Below are 20231 nucleotides of genomic sequence, written 5' to 3'. Positions count from 1 at the left end.
ATAAAAAAATGTACCAAAATTAATTGCAACTGCACTTTCTTAAGTGAAACTGTCTGTTTTTTTTTCTTTTTTTGTTTGCAAGCACATGGTAGGAAAGGACGCAATGGCTTCTAGTCCAGCCTGATGCCACTGCCCTGTTCCACGCTGAGGCACCTGCAGTTCCAGTCTGCCACTGATTTTGCATCATCAGTGCAAACTTCAACGTGGTGAAGGAGCTGATGACATCTTAGTGCCATTACAAAAGTTGCTTGATCTCATTGGCCCCCCTCAGGACACTATGTGATGCCCACAGGCCTCTGCTGTAAATAAATACACTTCAATACAAAAAGGGTAATAGGAATATTTGTAGTTTCACCACAATCTGTACAAGATGGAGCAATCATGCTTAGAAATGGGAAACTGATGAACTTGCCTGAAAGCTGCATTTACACAAGTTTATTTTCATGTATACATGTTTATTAGAAGGGATAAATGTGTATGTAACTGTGCATTAATCAGTGAAATTTACATATTCTGATTATGATGGGTATTCTATATAATATAGGCTCATTATTAAGTGGCTTTATAACTAAATTTCTAATTTCTAAAAAACTAAATGTAATACTTAATACTTTCTTCAATGTAAAACTAAGAAGAAACAGTTGATAAGTTTTTAAAAGGACCACTTTCAGTTTAAACATGACTAAATAATAAAGTGTAGTCATTTAACTGGTAATGAGAAAATTTTTTAAATCACATGAAATTTACCTTGTAAATTGAGACAACTGTTTATAAGCAGCGTACCTTCTGATTGCAGCCCACATTATAAAATTATATTTGAAGCCACACAGTTTAAATTGTATAAAACCAAAATAAAAACAAAAAAGGTCAACTTACTCGATCTGCTAATCCTCCAGGAACTATAGTCCTCACAACCACACCACTTGATTTTCCTCCAACTATTCCAAAACCTAATCCAGAGCCGTCATTAATGAGCTCAACATCTTCAATATGGCCCCAACGAACCTACAAATTAATGGCAAGAGCCAAAGTGTTAGTAAAACACACAGATTCTTAGCTTCCCAATACAGTAATTACTAATGTAACATATATACAAGAAATTAAACATTCATACAATTCAATTTCCTAGAGGCTAGGAAATATGTAAAGATGATAGTATTGTCCCTGCCCTTAAGGATTTTATATTCCAACAGAGAGCTAAACTAAAACAAATAATTACTACCTAAGAGGGAATACTGGATCATAAGACAATGCAGCTCTAAGAGGACTGGAAACATGTCTCAGTCCCCAGTCTATGCTGAGATCTAGTACAGTGCTCGCACACAGTAGGACTGGGGGTGGGGATGGCACAGACAAGAAGTCATGCCCAATCAAGAAGTATGAAAAGCTTCAAGGAAAGGGTGTCATTTTACTTGCATTACAAGAGAAAAAAGACATTTGAGCAAAAGGGAAATGTAAGTGCAAAACCAGGCTTGGATGAGTGAATGGGAATAATTTAATTTTTTAGAAGAGGGAATGATAGGAACAAAGCAGTAGTTTAAGGAAGATAAATCTGAAGTATGAAATGATGAGGAGGACACAGGCAGTAAGGTTGATTTAGTAGACTCTTATGAGGAAGAGGAAAGACAGCCTCAACTGAAGATACCAGCAATAGGATTATACAAATCAGACTAAGAAACATGACATTTTCCCTCTGAGTAGCAGAGTTCCATCAGAAATGTGCATTAAATTTACACAATCCAAATACAGAGGAAAATTCCCCCTCTCGAAATCCTTAGGGCATACTTACACTTAGTTTTTCTATTGTACTAAAGTGGAAAGTTACATGTAATATAAAAATAACCAGGGATATTGGAAATATTTAATAAATTCATTTTTGAAAGAATATCTGGTATCTAGCAACATTTCCTAAAATGTACCTGAATTCATAGCAGCTAATAGTCATAAAGTCTATACTCTGCACCAGGCACTGTGCTGAGTTAACTCTTCACATGCATTCTCATTTAATTCTCCCAACACTTCTATGAGGTAGACCCTGTAATTAGTTCCATGTAACAGATGAAGAAACTGAGGTGTGGAGAGGTCAATAAATCTACCCAGTATGACATAACCAGGAAGTGGAGAACTGGACTTGAACCCACTTTAGCCTGACCCAGAGCCCTTGTTCTTAACCACCATGCTAAGCAATTGCCCAATTTATTCATTCTGTTTATTATGTAAATTGTGCTGTATAAGTCTTACTGATTATAACAGGAAAAATGTCTATACATTAATTTGTGTTGTGACCTTATACTGTACCCAGTCTATTTTTCCTTTTGTCCCAATGAATGAAAATTAAATAAATCAGCTAGCACTTAGTGTTATAACAAAGTAAGATTTATCCGCTTACATTCTGAAGACGCAGGCCAAAATCTGTAAAATGTTATTAAGCAAGTTTAAAGATTCCCAAAAGAGACATATGCCTTAATTCTTTTGAACTGTTTTCATCCTTACATGAAAAAAAAGAGAAAAACTTCTACACTGGTGCAGTTATCAATAATCTAGTCATATTATCCAATATAATTTATAGAAATACTGTTTTTGAAATAACCAAATCTTAAGATATTCAGTAATAAATCTGTAATAAAAACTCTCAGCTTAATTGATATCACCAAGGAACATAAGACTTTTTCCATCACCAAATAAATTATACCCACTACTACAATTTATCCTCTGTATTAAACAATCATTTTAAATAAGGAGAGTCAGAGGGCACTGAAAACAAAACAAAAGCCCTCCATGGAATATCTTGTTCACTACGCTAATGCTGCACTTGCAAATATGATCATCTTAAACTATGGCAAGTCAAATGACACCTTCTAAATGTCTTAAAATCAATGGCATAATTCAAAATTAAGTCTTTTTCCAAATCTGCAACTCACTGTTTCAGGGAGAACTGTATCGGTTAGGCTGGTCGAAGTGCTGCTTTTTGTGTGGACTGGCTCCCTGGCCACAACCAGACTCAAACACCCAGTGGTTTGTTGTAGCAATGCAATTGCTTGCTGGTGGGAGATGTTCTGATCCAGGGGTGTATGATTAATCGCCAATATTTGGTCATTTTCCTTTAACCTTTGATCCCTTGGTGAAATAAAAGAAAATTTTGTTTTACATGATATAATAGCCTGATTTTTAAAAATCTATTATTCAAGTTAAACAGTTTTTTTAAGTGGTACTACTTTATTTAGTACATATATTCAAATTTTTCAATTATTTAACACAGCTTTTTAGAATGCTTTACATCAAAGCATTTATTAGCTTATTAACCCATTTAGTAATACATCTTGACACACACATGTACATTTTAAAAGCTATTTGGTTAGAAAAATAAGCAAAAACAATATATAAGGCCCCACTGCCAAGGTTTTATAAGTATGGACACTGACCACCTTGATTGCATGGACCCTGTACTCCTGAACCCCATACTCCTGAACCCCTTCCAATCTGACTTCAACATATACCAAGCAGGGTAACTAAATTCTCAATTTCATCAATAATCTCTTCTCTAGAAGATTCCTCAGAGATTAAAAATCTTCAGAGGTTACTTACTTCCTAATCTGTTTCTAAGGCCTTCTCTCTCCTCTAAGTACCCATCTCTCAACTGCTAACCAAGATAAAAGAGATTATTTTAAAAAGAAATTAGCAAAATCGCTTAAGTAAAAAAAGAGTCATTATTATAGTCAACATTTACTGAGCACTTATTATGAGCCAGGTACTGTGCTAAATGCTTTACATGTATTATGTCATCTAATCATCTTAATCACCTTTCAGATTACTTAAATTTTACAAGCCAGAAACTGAAGCCTAGAAGAAGCTTAGCATCTTACCTAAGCAGCCTGGGTCTGAAGCACACTCTTTATAACTTGAGTTAAAGGGCATCCTAAGACTATCCTAGGATTTACTCTATCCTGGTTTACTGTGTTTGACCTTATTATCTCCTAGTCACCAGTCCTCCTCTCCTGGTTTCTCCATTACCACTTAATGCTTCCTTATCATTGCTTATCTCTCTTGCATCTACCCATCTCTGTCTTTCTTTCCCACTGCCAACCCTCCAAGGAGATCCTTATCAGATACCTAAAACCTAACTTGCAAAATTCCTCAAAGTTTATTCTTCTAAGCTCTCCTGTGCTTGTCTTTGCCAACTCAGAAATATGTGATAATTATCTATGTTTATTGACCAATAAAAACAGTCAAAGAAAAAGAAACTCTTGTCATGATTACTTGATAAAAGGACATTTTTACCCTTCAAAATATAAAATCTCCCAGAGAAAAGATTTAACCCAAAACAGAATATTCTGATTCACAAATTTGAATTCCGAAAATTCCATTATATTGCCTTTATTTTTTCTCAGGTCACACCAGATTCAGCAAAACTTTGTCAAGGAGCAGAATTTGATAACTTCTGACCTCTAGGACACAGGGTAAACTTGGCTGGTATTCAAAGGTCTCTGTATTTGGTCCCAAAGAACTCTTCTAAGTGGCTTCCTCCCTACATACACACTTAAAAAAAAAAAAAAAAAACTATTCTGATCTCTTTCCCTCTCAACTCTTGGTTTCCTCCCTCTCTCATGCCCTTCCACTCCGCTCAGCCAGATTGAATCCACCCTCCACAATCCAGCTAAGCGCGTGTCTCTCCTTCTGCCTGTTCCTCTCCCCATCCTCTTCCTCTCCCCACCCAACTTACCACTTTATCGGGGTATTCTGAACCACTCATTTATCACTCACTGAATATTCATTTATACTATGTATGCTGTCAACAGACCTCACTAAATCCTTTATTAGATTTTAAACTTCCTGAGGACAGGAACTGATAGGTTTTAGATTCTCCTTTGCAACTAGCAAGCTGGATATTTGCATTTTTGATGCCGAAATTGTGGGTGGTGCTCACAAGAGATCACGTACCATTAAAAATGTTGCTTATACACCCTTTTATTAGTATTAGGAAAGGTTTATGTTATATTAAAAAAAGAAGAAAATGTAAAATTGTATATAATCTACTACCTGCCTTTATAAAAAGAAAACATTCTAATGTTTTTCTTAGTTGTCTCAGGGTGGTCAAAATCCAAGAGGTTTTTTGGGGGGAGGATAGGGGAACTTGATTTATTTTTATATTTTATAATTTTCTAATATATGCATGTAAAACTTTCATAATGATTTTCATAATTCTGAAACATATATTTTTAAAATTGAGAATGTTGCTTGTAAACTATTCCCTAGTCTTAAAAAAATATTTATTTTGAAATGTGACCACTATAGGACAATATGCAGGGATCACTTCCATTTTCCCATCTCCAATGGCCTCTTTCCTCTAACCTCTTCACAGATTGTTCATTAAAGCAAATCTCTTACTTAATCCCAAATGAATGAATTGCTCTCGAGTCTTTTCAACCCTGATGTAACTCATTGGACATAAAATTGGTCTTTAATTTACTCATTTTCAGGTTTTCTAGTTTCTGGAAATCGATCTGTTTTAATCTACCTTTCCCAGACTCTCAGGACACTCCATTTCTTTCCAGTTAGTTCTTTTCAAGGAATATAAATTCAAACCAAAATAAATAAGCTGCAGAGAGGTCTCCTGGAAAAAATGATTTTAATGCATTTGAAAGTTGAAAATTAGTTTTATGGCTACTATGTTTTTCCTTTAAAAAAAACTTTTTAAATTTTGTAATTACAGTTGACATTCAATATTATATTAGGTTTAGGTGTACAGAATGGAGTGATTTGCCCCCCACCACAAGTCTCGTACCTACCTGGCACCATATATAGTTATTACAATATTATTGACTATGTTCCTTATACTGTACTTTACATGTCCAGCCACTATTATTTATAATTTCACTCCCCATTATACGTATATAAAATTGAATTCACACTTTCCATTCAAGAGGAGCCTAATTCTTGTCTCTCCATTACAATACTCAAAAATAATGGACTTCCATGACCTTGAGAGTCAATAGGTCTTAGGAAAGCTCCTTAAATAACAGTTCTATGTGGACAGTCCTGAGCAGAAAGGAAAAACTGATCATAAAGACAATTTAATATAAACTTAGAAGGGTGTCTAACATTTTGGGGTCTCTGGGCCACACTGGAAGAAGAGTTGCCTTGGGCCACACATTAAATACACAAAAACTAACAAAAACTGATCAGCAAATAAAAAGGTTTTAAGTAAATTTACAATTTATGTTGGGTCACATTCATAGCCATTGTGGGCCACATGTGGCCCTTGGGCCACAGGTTGGACACCCCTGGTCCAGCATGCCTCATGGTTACTTGTCTTCTAGCTTTTTCTCACATGATCTTGCATTAAGCTCCCACACAAGTACTGGCCACATTCCGAAGACAGAAGATATGTTCCATCTCTCCATAGGGCTACTTGTCAAGAGAGACTCTTCATTCCTCTCCCAACACATTCTGCTCTCTGAAGACTCTACAGTCTCCTCTCAAAATTGCCTTCAAGCACCACTGCCTCCAGTCAGGTGGCTTCCTGACTCCTTAGCCTTGGTCAAGTTTTGTTATGCACCCAAATATCAAACTCCTCTTTTGGGAAGTGTTTACCCTGACTGGTAATTATAGATCGTTTTGTAGAGAGTAACTGTGACATATGGGTTGACTCTAAAATGGTTATAAAGCATGGAAAATACACTAAGAACTACCGAACTGCACACTTGAAAATGGTAACATTTGGCCCTGGCTGGTGTGGCTCATTGGATTAAGTGCCTGCCTGCGAACCAAAGGATCGCAGGTTTTATTCCCAGTCAAGGCACATGCCTGGGTTGCGGGCCAGGTCGGGGCCCTCAGCAGGAGGTGTGTGAGAGGCAACCACACACTGATGTTTCTCTCCCTCTCTTTCTTCTTCCTTTCCTCTCTCTCTAAAAATAAATAAAATATTTTTTAAAAAATGGTAACATTTGTTATTAAATTATATCCTAATAATAGTTTTTATGTTTTTTAATTTTTCAATTACAGCTGATATTCAATATTATATTAGTTTCAGATATATAGCATAATTATTAGGGATTCATATGCATTACAAAGTGATCCCCTTGATAAATCTAGTACTTACTTGGCATCATGCATATTTATTAGAATATTATCAATTGTGAGAGAGTGTGGTGGAGTAGAAAGAATACTAGCTTTGTGGTCAGACAGGCTTAGAATCACATCATGGTTCCCGTATTAATAGCTCTGAACCTCTCTGAAACTCAGCTCTCTCATCTGTAACATGGAGTAGTATACCGGAAGCTAGACGGTAACCACAAGTATGTGTGGGAATGTCTGCATAAGGCCTGACAAATGGAAGAGGGAAAGTTAAGTGTTCACTGCCATTGTTACTGTTTTTACTATTAGTTTCTTATTCTCTTTCTCAGAATTGCCAGAAAAAAGGTTAACAAAACACAAAATGACCATTTTCCTCACCTGTCTGCTATACTCCCTGGCTGCACTTCCTTCACGAAGATAGCAACTTCCAGATTTTGACTTCTAAGGGCCACCACACTGAATCCAAGGCCTCCAGTTGAAGGCCGTTCTATATCTATATATTCAATTTGCCGGCCCTAAAAAAGGAGAATGTTTTTTAAAGTCAATGAAGTACATTTAATAAAAAACTGAAATTGCCATTCTGTGAACAGCACAAAAAACAGCTTCTCCTAAATCATCTCTATAAAGTCAGATAAACTCAGTATTTCAGTAATAAATTACTTCTGAAAATCCTTGCACTTGATTACTTTCAGTAGAACAAGAGGAAATGTGCAGTATTCTACAACCTCAGGGAACAGAAGAGGTGCTTTCACATTTCATTCACATTATGACATGAATCCCAAACTGGATAAAAAGTCCAAGCCTTGGCTGGTGTGGCTCAGTGGACTGAGCACCGGCCTGTGAACCAAAGGGTCACTGGTTTGATTCCCAGTCAGAGCATATGCCGGGGCTGCAGGCCAGGTCCCCAGCAGGGGGCATGTGAGAAGCAACCATACACCCATGTTTCTCTTTCTCTCAGTCTCCCTCCTTTCCCCTTCTCTAAAAATAAAGAAATAAAACCTTAAAAAAAAGAAAGTCCAATGTCTTTTCCCACAGTATATTCTAAATGACTTTTTACACTGAATTTCTCTAAATTCTCTTGATGCAAAATATGTTTTTAAATGAGGAAAGAAAATTAGACATATCAAAAATATGCTAGTGTTTAGCCTAAATCAGAAACAGATGCATTATTTATTGTTTTTAACTCAATTGTGCTAAATTAATATTCTATTTTAATAGTTCAATTCAAAAGATTATCAAGTATTTTATTGCTTTAGTAATTGCATTTATACCATGAGAACTTCATGAATGTCATCAACTTATAAAAGCATCACACAGAAATAATTATTAGTCAAAATAATTATTTTATTAAGGGGATAGGGCTATAAAGTCAAAAAGGAATCAGGTATAAAACATTATTTAATGATCACACCTTAGACAGAGTCTTTTTAACTTTCAAACTCAATTTTCATTTTTTAAGACATATCAAAAGATGAGGTGAAAAACACAAAACATATCCTAAACTATTATTTGATTTTTAATAGGTATTAGAAAACTAGATTACTCTTTTAAATGTTTCCCTAGATTTTCCTAATTGTTTTAGTTCTGACTCCCACTAATTGTTTTGATATGAAATTAAAAATAGTTTCAAAAGAGTTTCATCACCTATATACATATTAATTTTCCTCCTATGATCAAAATCATAAAAATCTCTTTCCTTACAAGTGTAGAGATGTGTCAAATTAGAATAATTATCTAAAATCTCTCCTTACCACAATGGATATTTCCTTATATAATTTTAAGGTAATGAATTTTCAACAGATTAGAAAATATTATCAATTCCTCCTAATAATATGAAAACATAAGCAAAGAAAACACATAATACATTTTAAGACAAAAACAGTGAGTGTAGTTTTTAAAATCTCTAACAGAAAAAATAAGCACAATATTCCCATGAGAAGATATAAATTTACCTGTGCCATCTGCTGAATGATTGAGTTAAAGTCCTCATTTCCTGACTTAGGGGTCCAAGGAAATAATCCTGATACAGTCAAGTTATTAGTGGACCGCTGGGCATTCCCATTAGTAATGGCACCATCCGTGAACACTAATAAACCTTTCCTTGAAAAATCAAAGTTGGCCGAACAATCTGAAGGTATATGACTGAGCTGTTGGAGAGAAAAACAAAAGAGAATCAACAGCAACCTGGAAAAAAACAAATTATTTCTATTTATTAAATATTATATCTTACCCATCACATGTAATTTTCATGTTAAACATATACATGTGAATAAAAAAGGTATAGATACATGTATCTGTGTATTTATAAAGCTATAAATTTTATTTAGTGTTACACAAATGTTTAACATCTGAAAATGTGTTCTTACTTCCTGCTTTCCATCATTACCTCAAGTTAGCAGCATGTACTACAGTTCATTACACTTCACATACACAGATACATATAAACAGGCACGTAAGACACTAAGTCCTTTTGCATTTATCTGTATATTTCCATGTGGGGAGCCAGAAAAGATCTGTAGGTAGTATGGAATAGAAATAACAATTACAGTATTTACTGAGCACTTGCTTTGACCAAAATACTATACCAAAACTCTTACATATTACCTCAACCTCATTTAATCCTTACAACTGCCCTATGAAATATTATTCCATTTTGTGAACTTGAAAACTGAAGCATATAGGAGCTAAGTAACTCACCCAAAAGTAGTAGCAAATGAGTTGCAGAGCCACTCAAACATTAGTACAAAAATGTAAAGAATCCTATAATTACAGGGAACAGAAAAACAGGGGTTTATTTTTAAAAAATCATTGGCTAAGCCCCAGCAGGTATGGCTCAGTGGATCGAGAACCAGCTTGCAAAACAAAATGTTGCTGGTTCAATTCCCAGTTGGAGTGCATGCCTGGGTTGTGGGATGTGCCCCAGTTGGGGGCATGCAAGAGGCAACCAACTGATGTTTCTCTCGCACACATTGGTGTTTCTCTCCCTCTCTTACTCCTTCCCCTGCCCCTCTACCTGAAAATGAATAAATAAATAAAGTTTTTGGAAAAAACATAAAAATATCATTGGTTGATATGAGTGCCAACATAAAGGTAATATCAAGAACAAATGTAAATAAGCCCTAGCTAGGTAGTTCAGTTGGTTGGAGCATAATCCCAATACACCAAGGTTGTAGGTTTGATCCCCAAACAGGGCACATACAAGACTCAAATAATGAAAGCATCATAAGTGGAATAGCAAATTGATGTTTCTCTCCCTTCCTCTTTCTTTCTTTAAAATCAATGAATAAAAAAAATTGTTTTAAAGCTGGCATAGCAATACTTATATCGGACAAAATAGACTTCAAAACAAAGACCATAACAAGAGACAAAGAAGGTCAGTACATAATACTTAAGGGAGTTGTCCAGCAAGAGGATACAACCCTTGTAAACATATATGCACCCAACATAGGAGCATCTAAATATATAAGGAAAATCTTAGAGGACTTTAAGAAGGAGATCAACAGCAATATGGTCATCATAGGAAATTGTAATACCCCACTGTCAATGATGAACAAATCATCCAATCAAAAAATCAACAAGGATATTGTGACATTGAATGACGCATTAGATCAAATAGACTTAGTTGATATTTACAGAGCATTGCATCCCAAGGAAGCAAGTATACATTTTTTTCAAATGCACATGGATTATTTTCAAAGACAGACCACATGATACGGCCCAAAACAAGCCTTAAAAAATTCAACAAAATTGAAATCATATCAAACATCTTCACGGATCACAATGGCTTGAAAACAGAAACCAAGGAAACCAACCTCAAGGAAAAAGACTCAAAAACATTCAAAAACATTCAAATTCATTATGTTATTTAATAATGAATGGGTTAACAATGAGATCAAAAAAGAAATAAAAAAGTTTCTGGAAACATGAAAATGAACAGGCAACAACTCAAGACCTATGGGACACAGTGAAGGCCATCCTGAGAGGGAAGTTTATAGCAATCTAGGCCTACCTAAAGAAGACAAAAACCTCAGATAAACAACCTAACCCTACATCTAAAAGAACCAGAGGAACAATGACACACAAAGCCCAGAGGAAATAGAAAGAAGGAAATAATCAAGATCACAGCAGAATTAAATGACAGGGACTACAAAAGCAATTCAAAGGATCAGTGAATCCAGGAGTTGGTTCTTTGAAAAGATAAACAAAATTGACACACCTTTAACCAGACTCATCAGGAGAAAAAGAGAGGTAACCTAAAAAATTAAAATCAGAAATGAAAAAGAAGTAACAACTGATACCACAGAAATACAAAGGAATGTAAGAAATTACCATGAACTACATGCCAAAAATTGGACAATGTAGGCAAAGTGAATAAATATCTAGAGACATACAATCTTCCAAAACTGAATTAAGAAGGAGCAGAAAACCTGAATAGACTGATACCTGGTGAAATTGAAGCAGTAATCAAAAAACTCTCAGCACACAAAAGACCTGGACTGGATGGCTTCACAAGCAAATTTTACCAAATATTCAGGGAAGAACTAACTCATATTCTTCTTGAATTATTCCAAAAAATTCAAGAACAGGAAAGACTCCTTAACTCTTTTTACGAGGCCAATGTTATCCTAATTCCAAAGCCAAGTAAAGTCACAACAAAGAAAATTATAGGCCAATATCTCTAATGAACATAGATGCTAAAATCCTCAACAAAATATTGCCAATCTGGGTGCAGCCATACATTAAAAAGATCATACACCATGATCAAGTGGGATTTATGTCAGGGATGGAAGGATGGTACAATATTTACAAATCCAAAAATGTAACACATCACATAAACAAAATGAAGGATAAAAACTACATGATCACATCAATAGACACCGAAAAAGCATTTGATAAAATCCAGCACCCATTTATGATAAAAAACCTCAACAAAGTAGGAAAAGAGGGAGCATACCTCAACATAATAAACGCCATATACAAGAAACCTACTGCCAACATCATATTCAATAGGCAAAAACTGAAAGATTTCCCTTAAGACCAGGAACAAGACAAGGGCTCCAGCTTACACCACTCTTATTTAACGTAGTACTGGAAATTCTAACCACAGCAATCAGACAAGAAAAAGAAATAAAAGGCATCAAAATTAGAAAGGAGGAAGTAAAGCTATCATTATTTGCAGATGACATGAGAGTGTACATAGAAAATCCTATAGTCTCCACAAAAAAATCTACTTGGCCTAATAAGAGAATTTGGCAAAGTAGTAGGACAAAATCAATATTCAAAAATTGCTGGCATTTTTGTTCACCAACAATGAACTATCAGAAAGAGAATCTAGGAGGAAAAATCCCATTTCCTAAGCAACAAGAAAAATAAAGTACCTAGGAATAAATCTAGCCATGGAGGTAAAACTAGGAAAACTACAGAATGCTGATGAAAGAAACTGAGGAAGATACAAATTAATGGAAGCATATACCATGTTAACGGATAGGAAGAATTAACATTAAAATGTCATACTACCCAAAGCAATCTATAGATTCAATGTAATTCTGCCCAGAGTGGTGTGGCTTACTGGATTGAGCACCAGCCTGTGAACAGGAAGGTCACAGGTTCAATTCCCAGTTGGGGCACATGCCTGGGTTTCAGGCCAGGTCCTTAGTTTGGTGCATGTGAGAGGCAACTAGTTGATGTATTTCTCATGCGTGCACCAATGTTTCTCTCCCTTTTTCTCCCTCCCTTCCCCTCTCTCTAAAAATAAATAAATAAAATCTTTAAAAAAAAGATTCAATGCAATTTCTATTAAAATACCAATAGCATATTTCACTGATATGGAACAAATACTCCAAAAAATTATATAAAACCAAAAAAGGCCCTGAAAAGCCTCAGAAATTTTGAGAAAGAAGAATAAAATTGGATGGATCACAATACCTGATATAAAAGTATACTACATGGCAACTGTAATCAAAACAGTCTGGCACTAGCATAAGAACAGGCACATAGATCAATGGACCAGAATCAAGAGCCCAGAAATAAACCCATGTCTCTATGGTCTATTAATATTTGACGAAGAGGGCATAAGCATAAAATGGAGTGAAAATAGTCTCTTGAATAAATGGCGTTGTGAGAACTGGACTGGGACATGCAAAAGAAAATGAAACTAGACCACAAACTTATACCATATACCAGAATAAGCTCAAAATAGATAAAATACTTAAATATAAGTCATGATACCATAAAAGTCCTACAGAAAAACATAGGCAGTAAAATTTCAGATATCCCACATAGCAATATTCTTCCCATATATCTCCTAGGGCAAGGGAAATAAAGGGAAAAAGTAAACAAATGGGACTACATCAAATTCAGAATTTTCTGCATGGCTAAAGCAACCATCGTCAAAATGAAAAGGGAACCAAATGTTCCCTTTTCAAAGGGAACATATCATTGTCAAATATGTTCAAAGGGAGAAGATATTTGACAATGATACATCAGACAAGGGTTTACTCTCCAAAATATATAAAGAACTCATATAACTCAACACCAGGAAGACAACAATCCAATTAAAAAATGGGCAAAAGATCTGAACAGACACTTTTCCAAGGAGGAAATACAGACGGCCCATAGACACATGAAAAAATGGTCAACATCACTAGCCATCAGAGAGATGCAAATTAAAAAACACCATAAGAATCACCTTACACCTGTCAGAATGGCCATCATTAACAAATAAGTGCTGGTGAGGATGTGGAGAAAAGGGAACTCTACCGGACTGTTGGTGGGAATGCAGACTGGTGCAGCCACTGTGGAAAATAGTATGGAATTTCCTCAAAAAATTAAAAATGGAACTGCCTTTTGACCCAGCAATTCCACTGCTGGGAATATACCCTAAAAATCTCAAAACACCAATTCAAAAGAACTTAAGCAGCCCTATGTTCATAGCAGCACTATCTATAATAGCCAAGTGCTGGAAACAGCCTAAGTGCCCATTAGCAGGTAAGTGGATCAAAAATCTGTGGTACACTGACACAATCTGTGTGGAATACTACACAGAAAAAAAAAAAAGAAGGAACTCCTACCTTGTGAGACAGCATGGATGGATCTGGAAAATATTATGCTAAGTGAAGTAAGCCAGTCAGTAAGAGACAAATACCATATGATTTCACTATAAAAGGACTCTAATGAACAAAATAAACTAATGAGCAAAACAGAACCAGAGACATGGAAACATGGAACAGAATGAGAGTGGCCAGAAGGGATAATGGTGGAAAGAAGAAGAAGGAATGAATCAGGTATGCATGACCCACAGACATGGACAATGGTGTGGAGACTAACTGTGGGAGTGGAGAGTGGTTTGGGCAGAGGAGGGCAAAGGGGGAAAAATTAGAACAACTATAATAGAATAACATTAAATAAGGAACAAATATAAATAGGACCTCATAGAAAAAAATCAACTCTATAAAAGAAACTCTATAAAAACACTCATAGGAAAATAATCAAGGGAATTTTGTAATTGAATGCATAAAATATGATTATGTATTAAAAACTACAAACTGTATAAATATAAAAGATTGTTATAATGGAGTAGTTAGTTAAGTCTACTTCTAGTCTAGTAAGAGTGATATTGTAGTGATCTTTCCCAATCTCTCTATTGCTACTAATAGCATTCACTTTGTGACATAAGGCTGGTGCCAGGACCAGGGACAAAGAAAGCTAACCTTTCATTATGGGGAGTGCTAAAATTATGTATGAATTCTTTTTTTTTTAAGATTTTATTTATTTATTTTTAGAGAATGGGAGGGAGAAGAGAGGGAGAAAAACAGCAATGTGTGGTTGCCTCTCGTGTGCCCCCTACTGGGGACCTGGCCCACAACCCAGGTACGTGCCCTGACTGGGAATCGAGCCCACAACTCTTTGGTTCACAGGCTGACACTCAATCTACTAAGCCACGCCAGCCAGGGCAAAATTATGTATGAATTCTGGTTTTGAGAAAGAAACTCAAAGACATATGAACATCATTTAATAATTAATTAGTTATTTAAAAATCACTTGCTAAATATTTTTGGGATAGCACTTTGGTTTATCAGCAAGAAACCATTTTTCCCTAAATTTTGTTAATTTTCATTTAACTCTGCTTCATTATCTCCAATTACATTTAAAAATTATCCCCAAGTTTAATCTATATGATAGCTATGATTAAGCTTGGCTAAATGACTTTAAATCAATTTACCATCTCTGATGCCAAAACATAGCAACCAAGAAAAAAATTAAAACTGTGAATTTACATCATTTATAGTAGAGGTGTTATATGTCCTATAATTCAACAATTATATACTTAGAACCTGCAACAGTCCAGGTACTGTACTATAGGGGACATATAAATGTAAAAATATCATGTATACTGAGTCCAAGGACTTTCCAATCAGACTATCTATGACATTTAATATTTATTTGATAATTATTATGAAGTATAAGGGCATTAACCACATCTTACTAGGAAAAAAGACTTCATGAAGAAGATACATTTAACAGGGTTTCCAGTAAAGATTGGAGGTATAGGTAAACATGGCTCACCTCCTTGCACAACCACATCAAACTTACAACTAAAATATAGAATAACCATCACTCAAAACCACCAGAAATCAAGTTGAATGGAAGTCTGACAACTATGAAATTAAAGAAACCATACCCATCCAGACTGGTAGGAGAGGCACAGATGTGGAAGAGGCTAATCCCGCATCCACGTGTGATGGATAAAAATTTGGGAAGGATATCTCCAGAGTGAGGAATCTCAGGCCTACAACAGGCCCCCAGCACAGGGTTCCAGTGCCAGGGAGATAAGTCCCCATAACTTTTGGTGGCAAACTAGTGGGGATTGCACTGGTGGAAGAAACTTCTAGAGTCTCAAGCAGTTCCTCTTAAAGAACCCACACATGGACTTGGACTCCCTCACTCTAAGCTCCAGTACCAAGCTTGAAAGGTACCAGCAGCATGTGGGGAGGAACTAAAGTGTCTGGCATTAAGATGGGAACTGGGGAATGGCTTTCTCACAGACGGAAAGGACAACAGAGGCCATTGTGCCTTTTCAGAACCTTGTCCACAGAGCCACAGAGTCAGCAGGTGGGTGCCATATCTGAGACTCCATCAACTTGGCTTATACTGTTTGTCCATCCCTGGAGTACCCCTGAGACCTACCCCAACTTACACCCACCCAAGCTGTTAATGGTGACTTTTCCATATGAATGGCTACCCTTTGCTCATGCTCCAACGTCTCCCTAAATCCTATCAAACAAGCAACAGCCAGCCTCAGTGAGCCCCCAGTCTCCCATACTTCTTGCAAAGGATTCCCAGGTCTGGCACTAGCAGCAGCCAGCTTAGATTCACAATTTGGCTTTGCCTGGGAATCTCCAAGCCAAGCACAAGCAGCAGCCACCTCAGATTGCTTTATAACTTATGCAGGATGGCCCCAAGCAGAGCACAAGCTGGGGCTGACCTTGGCCTGCACTATCTGGGAAATCCCTGAGCCTGCGACAGACCACACTGGAGCACCACCAACCAGCCCCTGCATAGCAGTTCCTCCACAGAGGGCAGAGGGCACTGGTCAGTGGTCACAGCCAGTCTTTGTAGCCTGGATAAATCCCCCCCCATTGACCTGCCAATAGTAATCAAGGCTCAACTACAAGAGGAGTACACACAAAGGGCGCATCTTGAGTACCCAACTTCGGTGATAGGGGAGTCTGTGCCACCAGACCCTATAGGACACCTGCCTCCAAGGCAGAGGGTCATAACAGCTCTACCTAATAATACACAGAAACAAGCACAGGGAGGCTGCCCAAATGAGGAGATGAAGAAACATGGCCCAAAAGAAAGAAAAGGTCAAAACTCTAGAGAAAGAGCTAAATGAAATGGAGATAAACAATATATCAAATGCAGATTTCAAACCAGTGGTTTTAAGGATGCTCAAGGAACTTAGTGAGGATTTCAACAGCATAAATACAATCCAGTCAGAAATGAAGGATACACTAGTTAAAATAAAGAACAATTTACAGGGAAACAAGAAGAGAGTGGGTAAAGCCAAGAATTAAATCAATGATTTGAAACATAAGGAAGCAATAAACAACCAATCAGAACAACAAAAAGAAACAAGAAACCAAAAAATAAGGGTAATATAAGCAGCCCCTGGGACAAATACAAGCATTCCAACATTCACATTATTGGGGTGCCAGAGGAGAAGAGAAAGAGCAAGAAACTGGAAATTTATTTGAAAAAAGTAATAAAAGAACACTTCTCTAATTTGGTGAAGAATTTTAGATATGAAAATTCAGGAATCACAGAGTCCCAAACAGGATGGATGCAAAGAGGCCCCCTCCAAGACACATAATTAAAATGTCAAATAAAGAGAGAATCTTAAAAGCAAAAAGAGAAAAGCAGTTAGTTACCTACAGGGTAGTTCCCATAAGACTGTCAGCTGATATCTTAAAAAAAACTTTGCAGGTCTAGAAGGAATTGACAAGAAATATTCAAAGTCATGAAAAGCAAGGATACAGCCACGATTGCTCTACCCAACAAAGCTACCATTTAGAATCAAAGGGCAGGTAAAGAGTTTCCCAGACAAGAAAAACTTAAATGAGTTCATAATCACCAAACCATTATTATATGAAAGTTAAAGAGACTTATTTAAGAAAAAGATCAAAACTATGGACAATAAAATGGCAACAAATACATATCTATCAACAATTGAATCGAAAAAACAAACTAAGCAAGAACAGAGAGAATCATGAATATGGAAAGCGGTTTGATGGTTGCCAAATGTGGGGGAATGGGTGAAGAGGTGAGGGGATCAAGAAGTACAAATAGGTAGTCACAGAATAGCCATAGGGATGTAAAGTACAGTACAGGAAATGGAATAACCAAAGACCTTATATACATGACCCACCGATATGAACAATGGTGTGGGGATTGCCTGAGGGAATGGGGGGTGCCAGATGGAGGGGATATAGGGAAAAAAATTGGGACAACTGTAATAGCATTATCAATAAAATATAATTAAAATAATAAAAATTAATAAATATCAAAAATATATATATTTAAACCAAATACTACTTTATAATTTTGAATAAACAGTTGTGAATTCTCAAAGCACCTTTGATCTTTGCTTATTTAAAAAAGTACAAATACCATATTTCTGAATCAAACACATGATTACCAACATTTTAAAACTATTCATGCATACCATACTCACAGATTACAAGTCCTAATGCAATCTCTTTGCTGAATTAAGAGTATTTAGAAACACGTTTTCTCTGTCTTTATCTCCTTCTACCTTTGTTTGATAGATTGAATATATGAACATGTGAAACCATGATGGGTAACTTACTTGCACCTTGAGTTGCTTGATGGACTGCTGGAGTGTGAGTATCTGGTTGAAGAGAGGACTCTTTAGTGTCTCATAAAACATAGATAGCTTCTCATTCTGTGAGGTGTCACCCTTCTCCTGCAATTTCATTTTCAGCCGATCAAGAACTTGCAGGACCTGCAGTTTATCTTATTTGAAGAAAGATAATCAAAGTACAAGTTAAATCCCATCCTATATTCTGATTTTGAATCATTAATTTAGTGATAAAAATATATATATAGTATACCTGTAGCAGGATTTTCAGGCATTTTGAATTATTGTCTTCAATAACTTTAAAGAAACCTAAGGAAAATATTTTAAATACAAGAGATGATTTTCCATTAGTGTATACATGTCTATAGTCCTCTGTAAAAGTTAAAACCTCAAGAACATTCTTGATCAAAAGATTTCACTCAGGAAATTCAAATTAAAACCACAATGAGGTGCCGCTATACGTTATTATGATGACTAAGTAGAAAGCAAAACAAGAGACAATACTAAGTGTTGACAAAGTTGAAGCAGCTGGAACTCTCAGATGTTGTTAGTAGGAACGTAAAATGGCACACTTTTGTTCGGCAGTTTCTTATGAAGGTAATATACACTTAACATAAGACCCAGCACTTATACTCCTAAATAGCTACTCGATAGAAATAAAAATATATGCCTACAAAAGATCTGTATATGAATGTTCTTAGCATTTTTATTTATAAAAGCCCCAAACTAGAAAACCCCAAATGTCTAATAACAGATGAATGGATAAACAAATTATGGTATGAAAACATAATAGAATACTCAAAAGGAAAAAGGAAAAAAATTGATACATATAACATGGGTGTATCTCAAAAATAGTATATTGAGGGACAGAAACCAGATAAAAAGAATATAAATGGTATAATATCATTCATATGAAGTTCAACCTATAATTATAGATTAATTTGCCAGGGCAGATGGAAAGGAGTTGACTGGGAAGGAATTTGAGGAAAGTTTTTTTGGGTGATGGAAATGTTCTATGTTTTGAATGGGGTACTGGTTACACAGATGTATATGTTTTTCAAAAATTATTGAACTACATATTGTAAATTGATACATTTTATTTTATGTAAATAATACTTTAAGAAAGTATTTTTTTAAAGGATTCAGGGTTGGAAAAGGACACCCAAATTAAGGCATCAAGAAGATTTTAGGGCCCTGGCTGGCATAGCTCAGTGGACTGAGCATGGGCTGCAAACCAAAGGGTTGCCAGTTCGATTCCCAGTCAGGTCACATGCCTGGGTTGCAGGCCAGGTCCCCAGTGGGGGTCACATGAGAGGCAACCACATATTGATATTTCTCTCTCTCTCTTCCTCCCTCCCTTCCCCTCTCTAAAAATAAATAAAATCTTTAAAAAAAGGACACGTGTTATTATTTTTAAAAAGAGATTTTAGAGATTTGAAAAAAACAATTTTTTTTCAAGATGCACAAATGATCCCAGACTCTTATTAGCATCTGAGAGAGTCTCCAAAAGGTAACCACTCAGTAAGGCATTTTCTATGAACAAGGCTTTTTAAATCCAGTGATTAGTGCAAGCTAGCCTAAAATATAATATAATTGAAACTCAAAAAGCTAGCAAACCCTTTGCTATGACCAAAATGGCACTTTGAAAGTGGTCATTTCTACTAGTTGTACACTATTGTAATGAGCCATCAAAAAAAATTAGTATGATACAGTCAAAATTTTCTTACATCAATACCCTTTGCTGAATGAGATCTTTACCTTCTAATTCAAGGTCATT

At 35.9% G+C, this 20231-nt stretch overlaps 1 protein-coding gene across 6 annotated transcripts in view; it reads right to left on the bottom strand.

Moving 5' to 3' along the window:
• PATJ (PATJ crumbs cell polarity complex component) overlaps positions 1-20231 on the bottom strand; it is a 331922-nt gene that overhangs the window by 302972 nt on the left and 8719 nt on the right. For 4 of the 6 annotated variants that reach the window (XM_036026193.1, XM_036026198.1, XM_036026197.1 and 1 more), the window contains exons 2-7: positions 18708-18763; positions 18443-18609; positions 9027-9221; positions 7453-7589; positions 2922-3117; positions 877-1005 (exon numbers count right to left, since the gene is read on the bottom strand). In XM_036026193.1, coding sequence (XP_035882086.1) covers positions 877-1005; positions 2922-3117; positions 7453-7589; positions 9027-9221; positions 18443-18609; positions 18708-18729 — 846 coding nt within the window. In that variant the 5' untranslated portion in view covers positions 18730-18763. Of the gene's footprint in view, positions 1-876; positions 1006-2921; positions 3118-7452; positions 7590-9026; positions 9226-18442; positions 18610-18707; positions 18764-20231 lie in introns of all 6 variants that reach the window. The other 2 variants (XM_036026194.1, XM_036026195.1) reach the window with 2 other exon arrangements.

The sequence above is a fragment of the Phyllostomus discolor genome, chromosome 5 (genome assembly GCF_004126475.2).
Source record: "Phyllostomus discolor isolate MPI-MPIP mPhyDis1 chromosome 5, mPhyDis1.pri.v3, whole genome shotgun sequence".
Lineage (NCBI taxonomy): Eukaryota > Metazoa > Chordata > Mammalia > Chiroptera > Phyllostomidae > Phyllostomus > Phyllostomus discolor.
Note: the sequence above shows the minus strand (reverse complement) of the source record. Positions and strands in the feature narration are given on the sequence as shown.